The following is a 19,076-nucleotide window of genomic DNA, read 5'->3' as shown; positions in this document are numbered from 1 at the left end:
GAACAAACGTTGCCCCAGATCCTGGTGGTCACCCCTGATAAACTTATAGGTGGCCATCAGATCACCCCTGAGCCTGCGCTTTTCCAGGCTAGTCTTTAATCTCCAAGCTCTGTTATAAGAGGACAGTGTTGAGGCTCTGCTTCTATGCTGTCATCAGCAGCAAGAGCCAAATCATAGAGGGAGAGTTGAACATTTGAGTGTTTTATTGCCTGAATCTCTTACCTTATTAGTAGCCTGCTAGGACGTTTTCTGTTTTTAAAGTAAGTCTGCTAGTTAAACTAGAAGTCTTGCACAAAGTAACCCTGATGCTGTTGGAGTTGCTTGGAACATGCTCATTAATGTGTTTATGCAGAGAATCTCTTGTGTCAAGGGAGCTGAAGCCCCTGGTATTTAATCAGCCAGCAGTTTCTTGTACAGCACTCATCAGTGGCATCTCATGACTTTGGTTTACTCCTTTACTGTCACTTTCATCTGCATTTCTTCCCTAGGAGAATTGAGAAGTGACTCTTCAGGGGCAGCCTGGGAACATTGCGCTAGGCTGAGGGCATTGAAGGGATTATTGGTCATATGCCCTTGTTCATAGAAATTTTTAATGATGGTGGCTGTCTAATATGGGGCCTTGGTAGGAAGATATCTCTGAAATCACCTCCTGTGTAGCATCTTTCCTAGGTGTCTCTCTTCCTTTGGGTTTTCAATAATTTTTTTCAGGATTTAAGAATCTCAGGATTTGGAGAGGGCTGGGAGGTCTATTTTGTTGCATATATATTTTTTGGTCAAATCCTATTTGGTGGTTCTGGGCAGAGAGGTAATTTTCAGAACTAACCCACTTCTATTGCTTTATTTTTATATGGGTACTGCTTGCACTGTGTACTAGTTTGGATGGATTTCAAGGCAGATATGTTCACATTGCCTTGCAGATTGCTAAGTATGTGATTCTCTGTCTGTGGAATTTAAACGGTCTGCTTCTCTAATGGTATTGGATTCAGACCTTACAAAGCACCAAGCTGAGAGGAGGGGGAGGAAGAATCCATTATAGAACTGAACAGATATCACCTTTTGAACTGATAGAAGTTGTACCTTTTGTGTGTTTAATTTATGGCAACACGATTATCTTGGTAAGATGTGGTCCTTTAACTTCTTAGGCTCCTGGCACCCCTCCATAACTCCTGTGAATCAAATGGAACCCTATTTCAATAACTAACTTATCGTTTTTTATTGTAGCACTGAACCCCAGGTGAGGGTGGTGGGTGGGAGAAGAGGGAGCCCTTAGTTTCCTACAGAGTAGCAGGGCAATGTATGAGCTTAGCTGACTGTCTTGAGCTCCTTGTACTGGAGCTGGGCAAGGATGAAACTGTGCTCACCATCTTGGGGGGAGGAGTGAGCACTTAGCTCCTCCCAACAGGGCAGGCAAAGACAAGTATGAATTTACCTCCTTGCACTGGAGCCAGGCAGATGAGCTTGCACTTACCTGCTTGCATAGGGGCCAGGTGGGGAAGAACGAGTGCTTACCTCCTTGTACCCTATGGCACCCTAGGGTGCTACGGCCCCCCTGTTGAGAACTACAGAGTTGCATGTAACCGCTAACAAGACCTTAGACTACCAGCTTACTATTTGAGCTTTTGTGTGAAAATTGCCATATTATGGTGAGGTGCATCATATTTCTTCTGGCTCCACCAGAATACTGCACTTAAACTCAGAGCAAGCTTTTACACTCTTAAATGCAACATATCTATTTCCCTGTAAACCTGCCTTGTTAATTCTGTCTCTAGCAATTGGTCTTGCCCTTTGATTTAGTCAAGGGCTTGAAGAGAAAGCTAAGCTTATTAGATAGGTGTTGAGCTTGTGAGTTATTTCAGCAGCAGAGGAATGATCTGAATTGGGGATGCTGATGTCAAGCTGTTGGACTCTTGTTTTTAGCAGCTGACAATCTCAGATAAGCACCATTAAGTTTGGGGTGCTCTTGTGGGGAGTAGGAAGCATGTAGCAGGTGACATGGCTGGAAACATAAAACTAATTTCCTTTTAATTGGGCAAGTGTAAGAGGAGGGCATGTTCTTACTTCAGCTTATGGACAGATAGACAGTCTGGAGGCCAAGGCTTTGTGCCAGAGAAACAATGAACAGGTACAGAAGACTTATTTATTGGCCCTGGAGGGTAATTCTATGAAAACAAGTACCCCTCTTGGGCCAAGCAGCACAAGTAGATGACAGATCTGTCTACAGGTGCTTTGGGATCAGTGCCCTCATTCCAGTCATAATTCTTAACTGAACTGGCTCCATAGTCTGCGGTATAATGGATACAGCATTAATAATGCTAATGTGAGGAACTGCATTGACCAGGAAGTAGGAAATGCAGAAGAAAGTGAATCAGAAAGTCTGGCTTGGAATCAGAGGCTTTCACTAATTCAGAATAGTTCATAAATAGTTCAGCATTGCTACTGTTATGATGATTTGAACATGCTGACAAACTAACTCCAATGATACAAAATTTGCTTCCCTAATACTACGTTTCTGGAGTTGTGTCAGTGTCCCTGTGCCAGGTCATGTGGCATACCCAGTGAATTCAGAAGGTTAAGATACAACTGGTCTCTAACTGTAACAGAAATTTATTTTCAGCAGTAAAACGCAACAGAGTGGTAACTCCTAGAGTATGGATTGTCCAGTTCCTTTGGCTGAATACCACTCTTTATTCTTGATGTCTGTTGCCCTCTACACCCAAATGAGCTCTCTTCTTATCTTTCCAAAGCCAGTGTATGCGGAAATCCTCTCAAATAAGCATAGCAGTATTTTAGCAGAAAGAGACCCATGTCCTGATTCTTGTTTTGCTTCTCTCATAGGTTCTTTGCACTGACTTCTCTTCGGCTGGTGTTCTTGATTGCATTTAGCCTGATGATAATAGTTTGTTTAGATCAATGGAAGAACAGAATTTGGCCTGAAATTCAAGGTAAGTTCTAGCAGTGTGAAGACGCATCTGTGTTAGAAGTCTAAGCAAGCGCTTTTTGCACCATTTGGTTTTAAATTACTTAAGTTATAGATTCCGAAAGCTAAAAGTTGGTGGCAAGCAGAAATTCTGAAGAAATCTTTGGAGAAAATAAGCTCTTTTTTGCTGGTTGCTCTGGAAAACCTATGAAGTATGACAGTAGAAAATGAGCTCATTAAGAATAGGCTTTTTGGTGCTCCCTCTTGAGTTCCACTTTTTAATAAGACCTTGGGCTTCTTACAGTTTATCAAGAGATGTCTTAATACAGATTTTGAGATGTCATCCATGTTCCATCTTATCTACACACTGGAAAAGATTATGAAGTGTCCTATGTGTAAATAAGTTTGAACTCTCAACTTCTTCCCCTATGTTTGGCTGTAAAGTCTTGGAGATTACTTCTTACAGAGATGCAAGGAAACTATGCAAACAGATGGGTTGACCAGTGGTGCCCAAGCTTTTTTCCCAGGGGGATGGATTGGCAGTGCCCAGCCCATCTGTGGGCTAGATCCAGCTTGTGTTCCTGATTAGTGCCTGGTCACCATCTGGCCACATGAGAGGGAGCAAGTCAGTTCCACAAGGCAAAGGAGCTTGACCCTTTGCCAGGCCCCAACCCAACCCCATGGGGTGGGGGGTGTGGTCCAGTCCCACCTGGGTCTGCAGGGTTGTGGCCTTGCTTTGAGGGTGGGGAGGTGCAGTTAGGCTCTGACCTAGTGTAATAGGGAAAGGGGTGTGGTACAGATCCCTCGGGAGGGAAGGGGACATGGCCCAGTTCCCATCTAGAACCGGGGGTCTGGCTTGGCTTTGCATGGAAAGGGAGCATAGCCTGGCTTTCACCAGCTGTGCAGAGAATGGGGCTTGGGGTTTTGGTGGGGGGGAGGGTTGCTATATAATTGCTACTGCTTCCCCACTGCCAGATTTCAAGACTTGTGGGGAGCCCCACAGCCCATATGCGATGGCTCTGTGGGCTGCATTTGGCCCACAGACCAGAGCTTGACCAGCGCTAACTTAGACTAATGGAGCTTCTATATTATACCATAGAAATAAACAAAGCTCCCATTATACAACTTGTGTTTAGAATAGTGTCCCAGGGTACTTACTGCATAGAAGACAAGTTCCTGTCCTAATAAGCAAGAAATAAATGATTGATAAAGAATAGGGCTGGGTTTCTCTGTTATACACTGAAGGCTTGGTTTCAGGGATTTTTAGAAGGTAAAAATGGTTGGTGAATTAGACTGTCACTTTGATGTTCAGAAAGTCAGAGGGGACATCTTTAAAAACAACTGCCTGAGTCTCATACATGAAATTACAATTTTTCATGTAGAACTTGTGGTCAGCATTGCCTTAAAAAGGTAAGGCTGGATGCATTTCTCACCTGCCACCTCAAAGCCAAATCTCCTATCTCCCAAGGGCTGGTTTCCTGCCTAGCAATAGAGATTGTGCGAAGCTTTATGCAGTCCAGGAAACAATGTAAAACATAAGGTAAGGCATGGCAGTTGGCAGTTTCTTGCTTCAGCTGTCTTAGGAAGCTAAACAAGCTTATGGTAGTATTTGTTAAGGGTGTGTGAAATGGGCTGTATTTGATTCAGATTTGGATTCGGCCCAAATCAGGGACCGTGATTTAGTTTGTTGATTTGGATAACTGTCCCCAATTCAGTTTGGCTGAATCTGAATCTAAAGATTAGATGCTGATTCAGAGAATCAGCGATTCGCCCATAGACACAGCTTTAAATGTTTTTTCTACATACTTTGAGGTACCAGGCATGGCTCATGAACACTGCGATGCTGGGGCAGATGGTGTGTCCCACTGGGGGAGGAGGGGGGGATGCATGCTTGGCGGTGAACCCAAAAGTACTTCCAGTCCACTTCCAGGTTCCCCAGGAAGCATGCAGCCCTGCCACCCCCCCCGCCTCAGCAGTCCGCCACAGGGAGACCCCAGGTTCCCCCCCAGACCCAGGAGGTACCAGTCACCAAGCCGGGTGCTTCTGGTCCACTTCTGGGTCTGCTGCTGAGCCCCCCCCTGCACTCTTGTGGGATGCTTCATCCATCTCACCATTGCACCATTGATGAGCTAGCTGCCTGGTACCTTGAGGTATGTAGAAAAAACATTTAAAGCTGTGTCTGTGTCCGAGTCACTGAATCTCTCAGAATTGATTTGGAGGGATTAAGGGGTCTCCTGAATCCAAACTGAATCAGAGATTCGACTGCTGAATCTCTGCCAAATAGAATCGGGGACTGAAACTTCGCACAGCTCTAGTATTTGTTCACCTAGGATTCCACATTCAAGTCCCTTGGTAACCCAGACGTAGGTTAGTTGGGAGAAATAGCGTATTCTCAGGTCCCTCATCAAGTCTCATTCAAGGAAGTAAAGTGTCAAAGAACCTTTTTCTCCTGGGTATCTCAACGAGTCATCCCTTCCTGTGCACACCCAGCACAGTAAAGGGTGTATATACCGCATGTGGAAACAGGAATGGCAGTTTTAGCAAAACTATAAAGCTGAATAGCCTTCCAGATCATTCTGTGCTGCACACTGGGTGCTGCTAATAGGGATAAGCTGTTTCTTGCTGTCCTGGCCTCGGATAGTACAGTGCAAAGCAGCACATGCCTGGTAGTTGCTTACTTGTAATACTTGTTTTGGCTGATTCTGTATCAGTTGGCATGAAACTCCCATTTAAATAAAGATTCTTATGGTGAAATTTCTTGCAACTAATGCAATATCTGTTCTTAATATTTTAGTGGCAAGAACTGATGAATCAGACACTGACAGGTATGAAATATTAACTACATCTCTCTCTTGTATGTTATTAATTACACCTCTCTTTTATATGTTTGGGGTTTTTATTATGTTAGCCATAACTGTTTTTTGCATGTGGTTGTCATGTTGACTTGGTTTCAGAGCATTGTTTAACAGCTGGAGCAAGTGGTCCTGGGTTCTATTCTGCTTCTGCCACAAATTCTTGTTATGACTTTTGGCAGATTGCATTAGTTTTCCTCTTGTGTTCAACAGGGATGTTTGCTTCAGTGTTGTAGACCTCCATCTAAATTGGAGGTGCTACAAAGACGGTGCACAATATGTATAGAGAGCTTCCTTCTCGGTGGATATGTTATGCTGACAGAATAATTCCTCTTGGAACCAAGAAACTCCCTTTTTCTGTGACCAGAACTGGATGTACTTCAGGCTTCTCCTAGGAGTGGCTATATAGTGAGATCTTAATGCAGCCCAATGACTGAACTAGAACTCTAGTTGTGTTATCCTTCCTAATAATACTGCCCCTTCCAGGCACAAACTGTTGGCTTTTCACGCTACTGACCCAAATTAGGGTTTTAAAAGCTACTTGTTAAACTCCTTAAATGTAGAAACCACTTCATTAGATGTCAAACAGCAAGTGTCTTACAAGGGATTTGAACACAAAAGAAAGCTGCCTTCTAAAGGCGCAGATACCAAGTGACTTACCACAGTTCCTATTTGTACTCATTAATGGTATGTCACCTCTTAAGAGTGAAAGTGATTTTATTAGCTGGCATACAGGTCACTTGGAAAACCCAGTACTGAGTTCTTGGCAGCAGTGATGTAAGCACTTCAAAAACAGAATCCAGAAATTAAGCTAATGTATTAGTTATCTCCCCAAGGTATCTTCCTACAAAGTTTAGCTTTGGCTAAATTGAGAGAGAGAACTTCAGTTCCGTTCCACGAAATTCATTTCAAATTCAGTGAGGAAGACTGGGTAGTAAAGCTGTTGGCTCTAGAATGTGTAAGACTGTTTCAGTACCCTATCCTGCTACTGACATTTATATGATACTGAACAAGTCAGTCTGCCTCTGTGGCACCTATAGAGGAAGTAGATTCATTGTGGGTTTAATCAGATTACTATAAGCTACAGTTCTTTTAATGCCACTGATATTATGGAGGAAGCAGACTTGTAGGTTTAATCAGACTACTATAATCTATAGTTACTCTAAACTACTGACGCTGACATTGTTGGTATTATGAGTACAAAATGAATGAATTCTAAATTTGGTTGGGTATTGGCAAAGCTATTATGTTCTAATAAAGATGCATATGATTACTTTTAGCTTTTGCTTGTCTTTGGCATCCAAGAGCATGGCAGTTTTTGCATTTTTGAGCAAAGAATTGAGGGAGCTGGATTGCAGTACTGCCTTGTTCCTACTGAAATGTCATATGTCAAGCTCACTTGCAGGCAAGCTGTCTGACTTTCTCAAAGCACCTACTTTTTTTTGACTTTGGCCAGTGAGGGGAGAAGGGAGCAAGCAGTTTTATAGTGAGGCTTCTATAATGAAGAGTTCCAAGATCAGATGTTAGCTTAGTAAAACCTTAAGTCCCAGAAGTCATTCGCTCACTAATTTTTTGTTTCCTGTAGCTGGGGTTATGTTCACCCTCAGTTACTCAGCATACCAGAGCTGTGCCACCACTTAGCTGAAGGATGGGTCACTGGGGCCAACTTCTTAAGGAATCTCTTGGTTTTCAAAAGTCAAAATCCTGGCAAGGTAAGAAGTGAACTAAATGGTTGGCATTTAGTCTTGCATACTATTATTACAGTTATTGTAGTGGTATCACACAAGGGCTGTGTGCATTCATAGAATCACAGAATTTAAGGTTGGAAGGGACATCAGGAGGTCATCTAGTCCCATCCCCTGTTCAAAGCTTAACCTTGCCCAACTATATCATCCCAGCCAGTGCTTTGTTTAGTTGGGTCTTAAAAACCTCCAAGGATGGAGATTTCACAACCTCTCTGGGTAACCTGTTCCAGTGCTTTACTTACCCTCCTCATTAGACAGTTTTTCATAATATCTAACCCAAACTTTCCCTGTTGCAATTTGAGACCATTACTCCTTGTTCTGTCATCTGCCACCACTGAGAACAGTCTAGCTCCATCCTCTTTGTAACTTTTTCAGGTAGTTGAAGGCTGCTGTTAAGTCCCCTGTGTCTTCTCCTCTCCAGACTTAAATAAGCCCAGTTCCCTCCTCATCTCCTCAGAAGTCATGTGCCAGCCCCAGCTAATGCAGCCCAGTATGCTGTTAGCCGCCTTTACAACAAGGGCACACTGTTGGCTCATATTCAGTTTATTGTTCACTGTAACCCCTAGGTCCTTTTCTCCAGAGCTGCTACTTAGCCAGTCAGTTTCCAGCCTGTACTTGTGCGTGGGATTGTTCAGTCCTCAGTGCAGGACTCTGCAGTTGTCCTTTTTGAGATTTCTTTTGGTCTAGCACTTCAATTTGTCTAGGTCTCTGAATCCTAGGCCTACTCTTCAGCATATCTACTACTTCCCCCAGCTTAATGACATCTGAAGATTTGCTGAGGGTGCCCTCCATCCCATCTTCCAGGTCGTTGAGGAAGATACTAAACGAAACTGGCCTCAGGATTGACCCCTGGGGCACTCCACTCGATGGCAGCTGCCAACTAGATATTGAAGTATTGATTACTACCCTTTGAGCCTGATGATCCAGACAGTTTTCTGTACATGTTACAGTCCATTTATCCAACCTGTACTTTCTTAGCTTGCTTGTGAGAATGTTGTAGACACTGTATCAAAAGCCTTACTGAAATCAAGGTATATCACATCCACAGCTCTCCCTGCGTTCACAGAGCCACTCATCTCACCATGGAAGGCAGTCAGGTTGGTCAGGCATGACTTGCCCTTGGTGAATCCATGCTGACTGTTCCTAATCACTTTCTGCAAGTGCTTAGAAATGGATTCCTTGAGGACCTGTTCCATTTTTCCAGGGACTGAGGAAGGTGTTTTCTACCTCAAAAGGGCTTGTGGTCAGAAAAGAAAGAGAATAGCTAATGGGTGGTGGAGAGGGAAGGCGTGGACATGCATTACATGTAGAATCTGATTTAAATGCAGTTTAAATCTGAAACAGACAGATATGCAAACTTATAAAATCTGTTTGAAGCTGCCAGGGATGGTTGAAAAGGGTACCTGGAAAATTAAGGTGCTTTGAATCAGTTGACAATGCACCAGTTCAGAGCTATGTGTGGATGTCAAGCGTTCTGGGACATGGATCTGGTAAGTCCTCTAGGTATCCCACATTTCATTGCACCTGCAGCTGGCTCTGGTATGTAGACAGAACTCTACTACTCCTTCTTCCTTTTGTTAGCACTTTTTATTGATGACCTCCCTTGCAATGCTTGTTCAGTACAAGCTGTTGTTCTAACCATCAGGCATGTCTTCATTCCCTGCTTGACCAGGGCCCCTCAGCATGCCCCAGGGATGATGATAATGTGGTCCCAAGCACCCCCCCACCCTTCTGCCCACTTCAAGGCAGTTGAGCACAATGAACACTTCGGTCAATTGCAGACCCTTGAAGTTTACTGATGTGGTGTCTAAGAGAGAAAGGAAACCAGAAAAGTGAAAACACCCCCAGCCAAGGTTACTCACCCCTTGGGAACCACAAAACACAAGTGTAAGCACCCTCTCCCCACTCATTCACTGCAAGGCATCATGGGCTGGGGGTTCACTTCCTGGTGTTGGAGCCACAATACTTCAGTGCCTAAAAGGTTCTGCCTGGAACTCCAGGGCACTGTACATGTGGACACCTCCAACTTGCAACAGTTGTGAACTGGTTCCCAATTGGTGATATTTGGGAATGGTCCAGTTGTTACATGTGTCTGAACCCAGAGAGAACATCCAAGCAGAGTAGGGGATGGATATAAACAATTGTAACAATTGCAGTGTTTCAAAGGACCAGGTGTACAAACCTATATGCCTGTTGAAATATTATAGAAACTGCTGATATGCTGCAAAATGCTCCTTTTTTTAAGATGAGGTACTATTTTGGGGCATTTCACTTTACTTGTGCACTAGGGCAGAAGCCTGTCTGCGCTCTGGTTGATTTCACTTTCTGTTTTGTGTGAATATAACTACTTTTCTTTAGTAGTAGTTTTGAAGAGCTTGTTACTACTACAACAGGTCTGTGGCTCACTTTCTGTGTTTATGAACTTTTTGAAAAATTAGTCCAAAGTCTTATTGAAAAAAGAACTTGTATTGGCACTGTAACAGTTCTCTTTGGAAAGGAAATATTCAAGTCTGTATACTTACACTTCTCTAACTGATCACATCTTCAGGAAGATCTATCGCTGTACACAGTCATGTTTTAGCTTATCAGCTGCCTTCCATAGGATATGAGATTATTACCCTAGGACAGGATACTGTGGAGGGCGGTCTTTTCTTTGCCATGTTAAGGTATCATAGAATAAGAGACAGAGTTTCTTAGAGGCAGCTGTCTTGCTTCTTCTAATCTTGTTCAGCAATCCTGTTCTATTTAGAGTATCAGAACAGCTTTGTTGGTATGAGAAGATGGTTGTTATATTAGGTTGAAATAATTTGATTCAGTTTTTTTTATTTTTTAATACAGTGGAAACTTACATTGTCTTCTCTGCCTGCAGTTTTGCCTTTTAGCATGTGGTGTCTTTACTTTCTTGACTGTTCTGGGCCGTTACATCCCTGGACTCTTGCTCTCCTACCTTATGTGTAAGTACAAGATTCCCAAGCCCAAAGGTTTTGTAAATGCTATGGGAGGAGTTGATATTGCTAATTTGGATTCAGTAGCAAAGCTGGTGTGGCTGATTGAAATTTAATAGCAAAACAAATTCACCTGGAATGTAGTCATTACTGTCCAGCTCTTCAACATCTTTGTATCAACAGTATGTTTGGGACACTGGGGCTGTACTGATACTGAACACTAGCATTTTGCATCTCTTATTTATTCTGTTGAATGAGCCTGTATAACTGCTAACTGCCCAGCCCCTACAGCATTGATTCAGAGTATAGTACTTTACTGTTGTTGTGCTGTACAGCAGAACCTCAATATTTTGCAGGGTTAGGTCTCCTGTGAAGCTGAGGGTTTGCAAAGTAAACCAGGTATGCAGAGCAGAAGGAAACAGGTATATAGGGAATCACTGAGGTACACCAGCTGACTGGAAAACCAGTGTCCTGTTCTTCATTCGGCAACCCACTGCAAGTTAAGTGGGTTATGACCCACGTGGGTATGAATGATCTGGGTTCTATTGTACTTGGTGTCCCACATTTCAAAGCACTCAGTAATGGATCTGCTAAGTTGCATACTGAACAAGTTTCTAACAACCTCCTTTTTTGCCTTAGTGCTCTTCATTCTGCTGTGGCCCCTGGCAGTGTACCACAAACTGGGGCAGCGTGTGTACATGAAGCTGGAGCCAGCTCTGCAGCGGCTGGACTTCAGTGTTCAAGGTTACATGATGTCAAAACAGCGAGAGAGGCAATGTAAGTCTCCAAAAAAGTAGCTAAAATGAGCCACGCAGCTGGATTCTGGACTGGTCGCTAAAATGCATCCCCAGTCTTGTAGTTTGACAACTACTGCCTGTGTTGCACAGCTGTTTGATTCCCCTTGTCAAACATTCATAGCACTCTGATCAGTGTCTACCACACAGTTACTGGGTTCATTTACTTTTAGGTATAAATTCAAAAGGCTCCATGCTTTTCCTCCTTTTTAACCACTGGAGCGTACTATATTTTCTTGCATACAGCACAACTAAAATGTAATGCATGCCTTGTTCTTTAAAGGCAGAAAGAACCAAAAAAAAAAATATTTCCTTGTAGTAAGTGAGTAGCAGTAGTTAACGAGCAGAGTCCTTACCAGCAGAAGCTGTTCTTACTCTTTTTTTTTCCCCTTCTCATATGTAATGCACGCTACAATTTCTAGCAGCTAGTTTGTAGCAGGGAAGTGCATGTTCTATATGAGAAAGTCAAGTAATCTTTAATATGGAGTCTTAATTTTGAAAAAGCTGGTTTTGTCTGTAACTTCTTCCTCTCCATTGTAAGGGTTTTGCTGAGTATATCCCAATCTTGGCACAACCCAAACCAGAATGTATAAGTGGCAGTTGTCCAGTGCTATTTTTTGTGACCAATTTAGATACAAACTGTGCTCATTTGAAGAGTAGTTTTACTCGGTCTGATAGAGTGCATAGAAATGCTCTGCTCTGGGAGTAATAATTTATTTCTGCTCCAATTCATGGCAGTGCGTCAACAAGCATCAAATCGGCACCCTCCTGATGATGGGAGTGACAGCGAAGAAGAGCTTGCTGCATTCTGTCCTAAGGTAAGCTGATGTGCTTAAGAAATGGAGGAAACCTCAAAACTTGGAAGGGGAAAAAAGCTTTTAGTGTGTTGGTGGACTTTCAGTTTATTTGGGCATGCAGAGAAACTGCAGCCCTGGAATGCAGTCTGGCCCCAAGCCTAGGATATTCTGGTTGGGAGGAAAGTTTTGGCAGAGTCTAACCTCAGGCTCTTGCACATGGCCTGGTCTTGTGTTTAGAAACCTGAGTGCTGTGTATCTCTGGTCTTCTCACCCCTCTTGATCTAAGATGCCTAAGTATGAGAAGGTGGAATTAAAGCTCTGAAATAGTATTTTCCTTTTCGGACTTCAGTCTGCCAACTTCTCTCTTAAAACTCCCCAAAGAACTATTTATGCTATTCATCCCCTAAGGATCCTTGACAGATTACTTCTAAAGCTTGATTTGGGGCCTTCAGTGGTATAAGAGTAGTGAGGGGCAGGTGGTTTGCATTGCATGTCCTCCAGCTTACAAGGAACTTAACATCCCTCTCCTCAGCAATCCCTGCAAAGGAGTGTAAGAGATGGGATTGTATTTTTTGTAGGTTGCTGGGTCATCAGAATCTTTCCAGCTTGGAGCATGAATAAATCATCTTCAGTCCAGCCAGGAGTAATGTGCTCAATTGTATTTTCTTCTGTTTCAAAGCTGGATGATTCTGTAGTTGCCAAGGAACTGACCATCTCTGAGTCTGAGCATTCAGATGCTGAAGTTTCCTACACTGAGAATGGGACATTTAACTTGTCAAGAGGCCAAACTCCATTGACTGAGGGATCTGAAGGTGAGAGAAAAGGGGTAGCTGCTATATAAGTCCTAAAGAAGCTGTTTATCATGTTGCAGTGTGATGGATGGTAGAGAACACATCTGGCTTGTGTTCTGTCCTGAGAGTTGAAGTCTGGCTTTTCCCAGTGAAATCCACTTCATGGCTAGAACATGGTGGAGTCCTTGTCCAGTTTGAACAGAAAGCTTCAGGAAGGCAATGGCAGATGTTTCTTAGAAGAGCAGATTCAGTTTAGAAATAAGTGTTTCACCATAAACTCTGATACTGAACAAAGTAGTGAGTCTAGGACTTTGTCAGTGTCTTTCAAAGAATATTAAAAGACTGTCTGCAGTTATAGAGAGAACATAGGCTGTCAGGTTAGGTTATCTGTAAGGCGTTCCAACTTGTCTTTCATGATTAGTGCAGTGAGAGTATAACATTGCCAGCATAATAAAGTTGCAACAATTTAAGCAAAAGCATATTTTACCCGTTTCATATATCAGTGTAGGACTCTTACTGGCTTCCAGTTAACCCAGTTCCTAATTAATTTTAGGTAAATGAATGTATGCCTGGGTTAAACAGAAATAAGGGCCAATGCAAGGATTTGTACCATTTTAATAAAACTGGTTTAAAGTAAAATTTCATGGGGTAAGCCAGTGCAACTTTCATGTGAACAAGTCCTGATTCTCTGAAGTTTAGCAGCTGACTACATACCGGTTGATCACTGGGAAAGAGTCCCAGGAGGAAGTTTGTCTTGACATCAGACATATCTGCAGCATTCAAGCAGCCCTCTTGGAAAAGGAGTTAGTAAATGAAACAAGCACCTCTAACCTTAGCCTCAGAAGAGGGAGAATAGGGTAATGCTGAGCTCTGCAAGGGACTGGCATGGTATTATCTCAGCTGCACTTTCCTGGGGAACTTGGAAACTGTGTGTTATGTTTAACTTTTGTCTCTTATCATGCCTAACTTTTGTGTCTCTCTTATTTTAGACCTGGATGGTCATAGTGACCCAGAAGAGTCTTTTGCCAGGGATCTCCCTGACTTCCCTTCCATAAATCCAGAGGTGACTGGAATAGATGATGAGGATGACACCAGCATTGGGATTCCAAGCCTTGCTTACCGCTCCCAAGGCACAGAAGATCTGCGCCCCCCTTATGACCAAGAAGTTATTGGTCTACTACCATCTGCACACCATCTTACAAATAACTTAGCTGGATTTGTCACCAGGGGAATGATACAATTAGCTTTGTCAGGAGCCTCCCAGCCAGGCCCTGCATGCAGTGACAATTCCCAGAGAGGCACAAAGACCTATCTCAGAACCTCCAGCTCTGACTTGGACACCGATGCAGAAGGGGATGACTTTGAACTCTTGGATCAGTCGGAGCTGAACCAGTTGGATCCTGCAGGCTCGCGAGGCCATTAAGCAATCTCCTCTCTCTCTCCCTCCTCATTTTTCTATCATGCACAGTGAAGGGGAATCTTCAAAGGAAAAGCATTGTCCAGTCACCTGAACTGTTTCCTGTGTTGGGTACCAGTGTTCTGGCAGCCAATCCTAGCTGGGTACATCACTGTGACTTGACATTGTAGAGGGCTAGCTTGGATTTTAAAATGAACCACTCTGGTAACTGGCAGGGAAAAGGCTTTTGATGGGATAGCCTCATGATCACACACATCATTCTGCATTGTCTACTGTGATTCTTCTTGCCCCAAACCTGCTCACTTAATACTTGCTTTGTGGGTCTGCAACTCCAGTGCTCCCTCAGTCAAACAGACATAAGTGTCAATTAAGAGTTTCTTGCAGCTCAGCCTCCTTCATGTAGACCTACAACAAAAGGTGAACAGGACTGGCTTCCTCTTTAAATACTGTAACCTAGATATTTTAAGGTTGGTTGTTTTTGGTTTTGTTTTTAGTTCTTTCTACTCCTGTGCACAGAGCCTGACATTTCTTCCCTCAGTATCTAGCTCTTGGGTAGAAGCTAACCTCCTGATCATTTACTTATTGCAGACTTCATAACTAAAGCAGTATCCCACAACTTTTACTGTTGCACTTTTAATAACAACTTGTATTTCCTCAAAAATGATGCTTTCTAGTTATGCTGTTTTGTAAGACAATGGCAATAAAACATCAACTGTGATGGCTAGACTCCTTCCAAGATCATCTATGTGCAGCAGCTGCTATTGCATTTGCCTTTCTGAAATGAATGGAGTTGGTTCTAGATCTAAAATCTGCTAACTAAACTTCCCAGTTTTACTCCAGAATAGGTGCAGCCTGGGCAGTAGCAATACTACATTTCTGTGACACTGCCTTGTCATGTGACTACTTAGCTACTGTGGAGGGACTTTCTGTAGGAATGTGGGAGAGGATTTGGGCTGCTTAGCCTATTCTCTCCTTGGCCTCTGATGGTCCACTGTGATGTAGATATAACGTGGCCAGTAGGAATAGAACAGAGGCCACCAGCCTGTGGCACTGAAATGACCAAATAGCTGCCAGATGATGAGTTTGGTCATTTGCAGACTCAAACCAGCAACCTGGAGGGAAAAAGCTCTGTAAACTGACTGGCCTGAGCCATTCAACCTTTCCCTTGTCGCTGAACTTTCCCATTGTATTTCTAAGCCATAGTGGATTACAGTTGTGCAGCCAGCAATTTACCTCGTCAGGGAAACCACTTGTTGAAGCTCATTTTCATTTGCTCATGTTAGTTCAGGAAAGCTGCTTTTCTGGCCATCTTGTCTGTATAAGATGCAAGATGGAAAGAGGCTAATATTGTGTTTGAATTGGGAAGTCACTTGGCTGTCAGGTGATGAGTAAAATGTGAAATTTATGTGGAGGCTTCACACACACTTAGTGTCAGCAGCCTGCTTATATAAAAATAAATTTTAATTGTAGTTCAGCAAGGATATTCCATTTGAAACACAGCTCACCTTCCTCCTACCCCTCCCAAAGCCTTAGAGATGGTAACTTGGACATAGTTATTATGACCAGTTATGACTATATGAAAGCAAATAATTTTGCTTTCTAAGCTCATTGAACAAGAGTTGTTAAAGCATTAAAAGTTTGTCTTGCCTCAATGCTAGTATTCAGGGTAGTTGAAATTATTTGATGCCATGGATATCTGATTGACAGTGCTCTGCATAGGCTGCCATCTTGGGAATCTCCTGCCATTAAAATATAACTTTCATGTCAGTACATTGCCTGTTGGAGGGGGCTGCAACACCTGTAGAAGACTAGAGTGTCCCTAATTGGGAGCAATAACTGAATGAGCCATTAGCACTTTAAATAGCTTGAAGCCATTAACCCTGGTTAGGAGGTTTAAGACAGTGGTACTCAACCTCTGGCCCAGGGAGCCATGTCATCCCATGGGTCCAGAAATTTGGTGATGAGGGAGTGGTAGCAGCATTAGTTGCTCCTAGCATCATGGCAATTAAAGCTGCCACTGCTCCCCTGCTCCAAAATTTCTGAACCTGTGAGGAATCCTGTAGTCTGCATAACATGGTTCCATGTGCTGGACCACGCTGGCATGCCATCTCCACAACTGAATCTAGTGTGTGGGATCAGGCCAAAGCCAGATTCGGTGCATAAGGTTGCACCATGTGGGGTTATGCTGGATTGTACTAGTGAATCAACCCTGGGTGAAATCAGGCCCATGGACAATCCCTGTGCTTAGGATCTGGCCCTGTACTACTTGTTCAGCTTGTGGGGCTGGAGAGGTTGAGCACCACTGGCTTAAGAGGTTAAAACTGATATGCTGGACTCATCCTGTTCCTTTCTGAGGTTCTGATTGTGTCCTCTGAGAATTAAAATTTACTTGGTAAGGTAGAGAATTACTTCTAGAAAGTAAGAGCAACCTTAGGAACAACATGGTACAAAAAGCTGTCACATTTCTGGTTCTTAAAAGATTTAGTGGTCCAAATTTGTCTGAGCTTGGAGCTTAAAAGCACAACAGACTCCTGTTCTCCAAAAGCAGTAGTGCATCCTAATTTGCTTCTCATTCTTGCCTCTTCACAAGAGGAGCTGCCTCTTGGAGTGACAATGGCATGCTTTGGGAAGAGGCCTTGAACTCTCCCTTCCAGTGTAGAGTGGGGAGATTTTGAAACCCAGTAACAGCAGGAGCTAAGGCATGCTAATTTTAGTAAAGTCTTGCCAAATGGTGTGAATGTTGTTTGTTACAAACAAGTCACCTGTGATCCCTCAGCAAATGCACTGAGTTGTAAGACTTGTTATCATGCAGGGTGTTTGAAGAAAATGAAGTCCAAGCACTGTTGCATGAGTAATATACAGCTTTAGATGATATTTAAACCTGGAAAAAATGTCTGTCTTATGGCTTTCCTTTTCCTCACGTGGCTCTCTCTTCTGTGAACAAGAACAAACATCAGCAAAGGACTTTCTAACAAAATACCTCAAATGGTATGTAGCTGTGGGAAAGTGACAAGTAGCACTAACATCACTCCAACAGTGGGTCAAATTTGTATTCCTTGTATGAAATCAGCCATCCACAGTGAAGTGCCAGTGTGATGTTACAGAACTGCTTGGAGGTTCTGATAAGCCTAAATACTTGTAGATCTCCAACTCATTGGAAGTGCTTTAGGCTTTACTAGGCAACTAGATAAATCCATTTTAGCCAACAAACTTACATTTGTTTCACCCTGAAGGTGGTGTCTTGAAACTTCTCGGTATAATAACTTTGCTTCTTCATACTCCATTATGTGTACAGAGGTTGTTTACTTCTGGTAAAATTCAAGGGACTTGCAAAGAAGGGAGAGTAAATAATCCCTTGATAATGAGGCACAGGGGAAGTTCCATAGACCATTCTCAGTGCTCTGGATACTGCAGGATTTAAAGTGAAGCATCACAAAAATTAGGTATCTAGAAATTTTGGGCTCTGTACTTCCTTACAGATGTAACTGTCTATTGTGTAGTCACTATGAGGGCTTTTGCATTTGGAGGAGAGTGTTGTGCTCTTAAGTTTCTGCAGTCTTATGACTTGTAGTGGTAGTCTCTCCTATCTTGCGTCTCTGAGGACCAGAGGAAGGAACCAATCTCTTTGGTAGAACTGAGGTCAGTTTTTCTAGTGAGGCATTTTGTCTCACCAAATGACCTCGTAGCAAAATCCCCGCCCTGCCCCCCCCCCCCAGGATGTGTAGTTATGGGTAGGAGACAAACAGTTCAAGGTCAAACTTATTCCTTGCTGCAGTACAAGAAATAAATATCAATTTTCACCTGTTGCACATGTGAAAGTAGAGCTGTTATGCGTAGTGCTGTGAAATATTCTTGGCCTCACTGGCCTCTTCAATCTGTACTAAATTGACCTCTCTCTTTAAAGAGAGAAATATCCAAAGACCTCTGGAGCAGAAAATGTTTGCAAATTGTATTTGGGTGTAACTTTTTAACATTATTTTGGTGCTGGCTCTTTTAAATACTGGTAGCATTGCTGCCTCCTATGTGTGGACACTCGTTAAACTACTCTTTGAAAGGCTGCTTTTCTTTTCTTGTTTTAAACACATTGTGGTCCCAACCAAAAGTATGCATGCATGCCTTCATCTCATGCTGAATCAGGTTTGCCACCCTCAATGGGAACATATGCAGAACATATGTCCGCTTTGTTTCCTGAACAGTATGAGACTTGGATGAATCCTGTGAGTTTTACATTTTAATGGAGCTCTCAGGCAGTTTCCAAGGTTTGTGGTACCTTGTGATAATGTGTACTTTTTGCTGAATTAAACCTTTTTTCTTTGTAGATCTGCATATCTGGTGTGAGCATCTAGTTTCAGTTGAAGCTGCATCATCTCTAGAATTCATTAGTTTAGAAATTCATAGGCATTAAAACTTAGCATTTTAAGACATACAACACACTGCCTTTTTGCCAAACAATGTGAAGTCAGAAATGTGATAAATGACACTGTTTTTTTCCTAGTGAAGCTACACTTAAAAAAAAAGATATTCTTGCCTAATGAGAGTGCAGTGCTTTGTAAATTTTAAATTGTTTGGTTTGGTATCACTGGTATGGCAATATCATTGTTATCTACTTGATTTTTAGTGTTTACCGTAGCTAACATTGTAAAAGGCTAGCGTACAGTAATTTTGTGTCATCTTGCAGAGATGTTTTTGGAAGTAATTTAAGTAAAATGTTGATTAGAACAACTTGGTTTGTCCTCTTCTTTTTGCTGGGCACAGTTAGGTGGAATGATGCACGACTCCCAAGAGTTTGCCACAAATGTCTTATCCCTACAGGAAGGG

The 19,076-nt window shown here is 42.7% G+C and overlaps 1 protein-coding gene across 1 annotated transcript in view; it reads left to right on the top strand.

Annotated features, from left to right (window-relative positions):
* Positions 1-17,970, top strand: part of FAM134C (family with sequence similarity 134 member C) — a 20,226-nt gene extending 2,256 nt beyond the window's left edge. Inside the window, exons 2-9 of the mRNA XM_019550500.1 lie at positions 2,836-2,942; positions 5,712-5,742; positions 7,355-7,481; positions 10,384-10,468; positions 11,099-11,236; positions 11,992-12,071; positions 12,730-12,862; positions 13,831-17,970. Coding sequence (XP_019406045.1) covers positions 2,836-2,942; positions 5,712-5,742; positions 7,355-7,481; positions 10,384-10,468; positions 11,099-11,236; positions 11,992-12,071; positions 12,730-12,862; positions 13,831-14,264 — 1,135 coding nt within the window. The 3' untranslated portion in view covers positions 14,265-17,970. The remainder of the gene's footprint in view (positions 1-2,835; positions 2,943-5,711; positions 5,743-7,354; positions 7,482-10,383; positions 10,469-11,098; positions 11,237-11,991; positions 12,072-12,729; positions 12,863-13,830) is intronic.
* Positions 17,971-19,076: the final 1,106 nt, after the last annotated feature.

Source organism: Crocodylus porosus, unplaced genomic scaffold, assembly GCF_001723895.1.
Source record: "Crocodylus porosus isolate Cpor-Errol unplaced genomic scaffold, CroPor_comp1, whole genome shotgun sequence".
NCBI lineage: Eukaryota > Metazoa > Chordata > Crocodylia > Crocodylidae > Crocodylus > Crocodylus porosus.
Note: the sequence above shows the minus strand (reverse complement) of the source record. Positions and strands in the feature narration are given on the sequence as shown.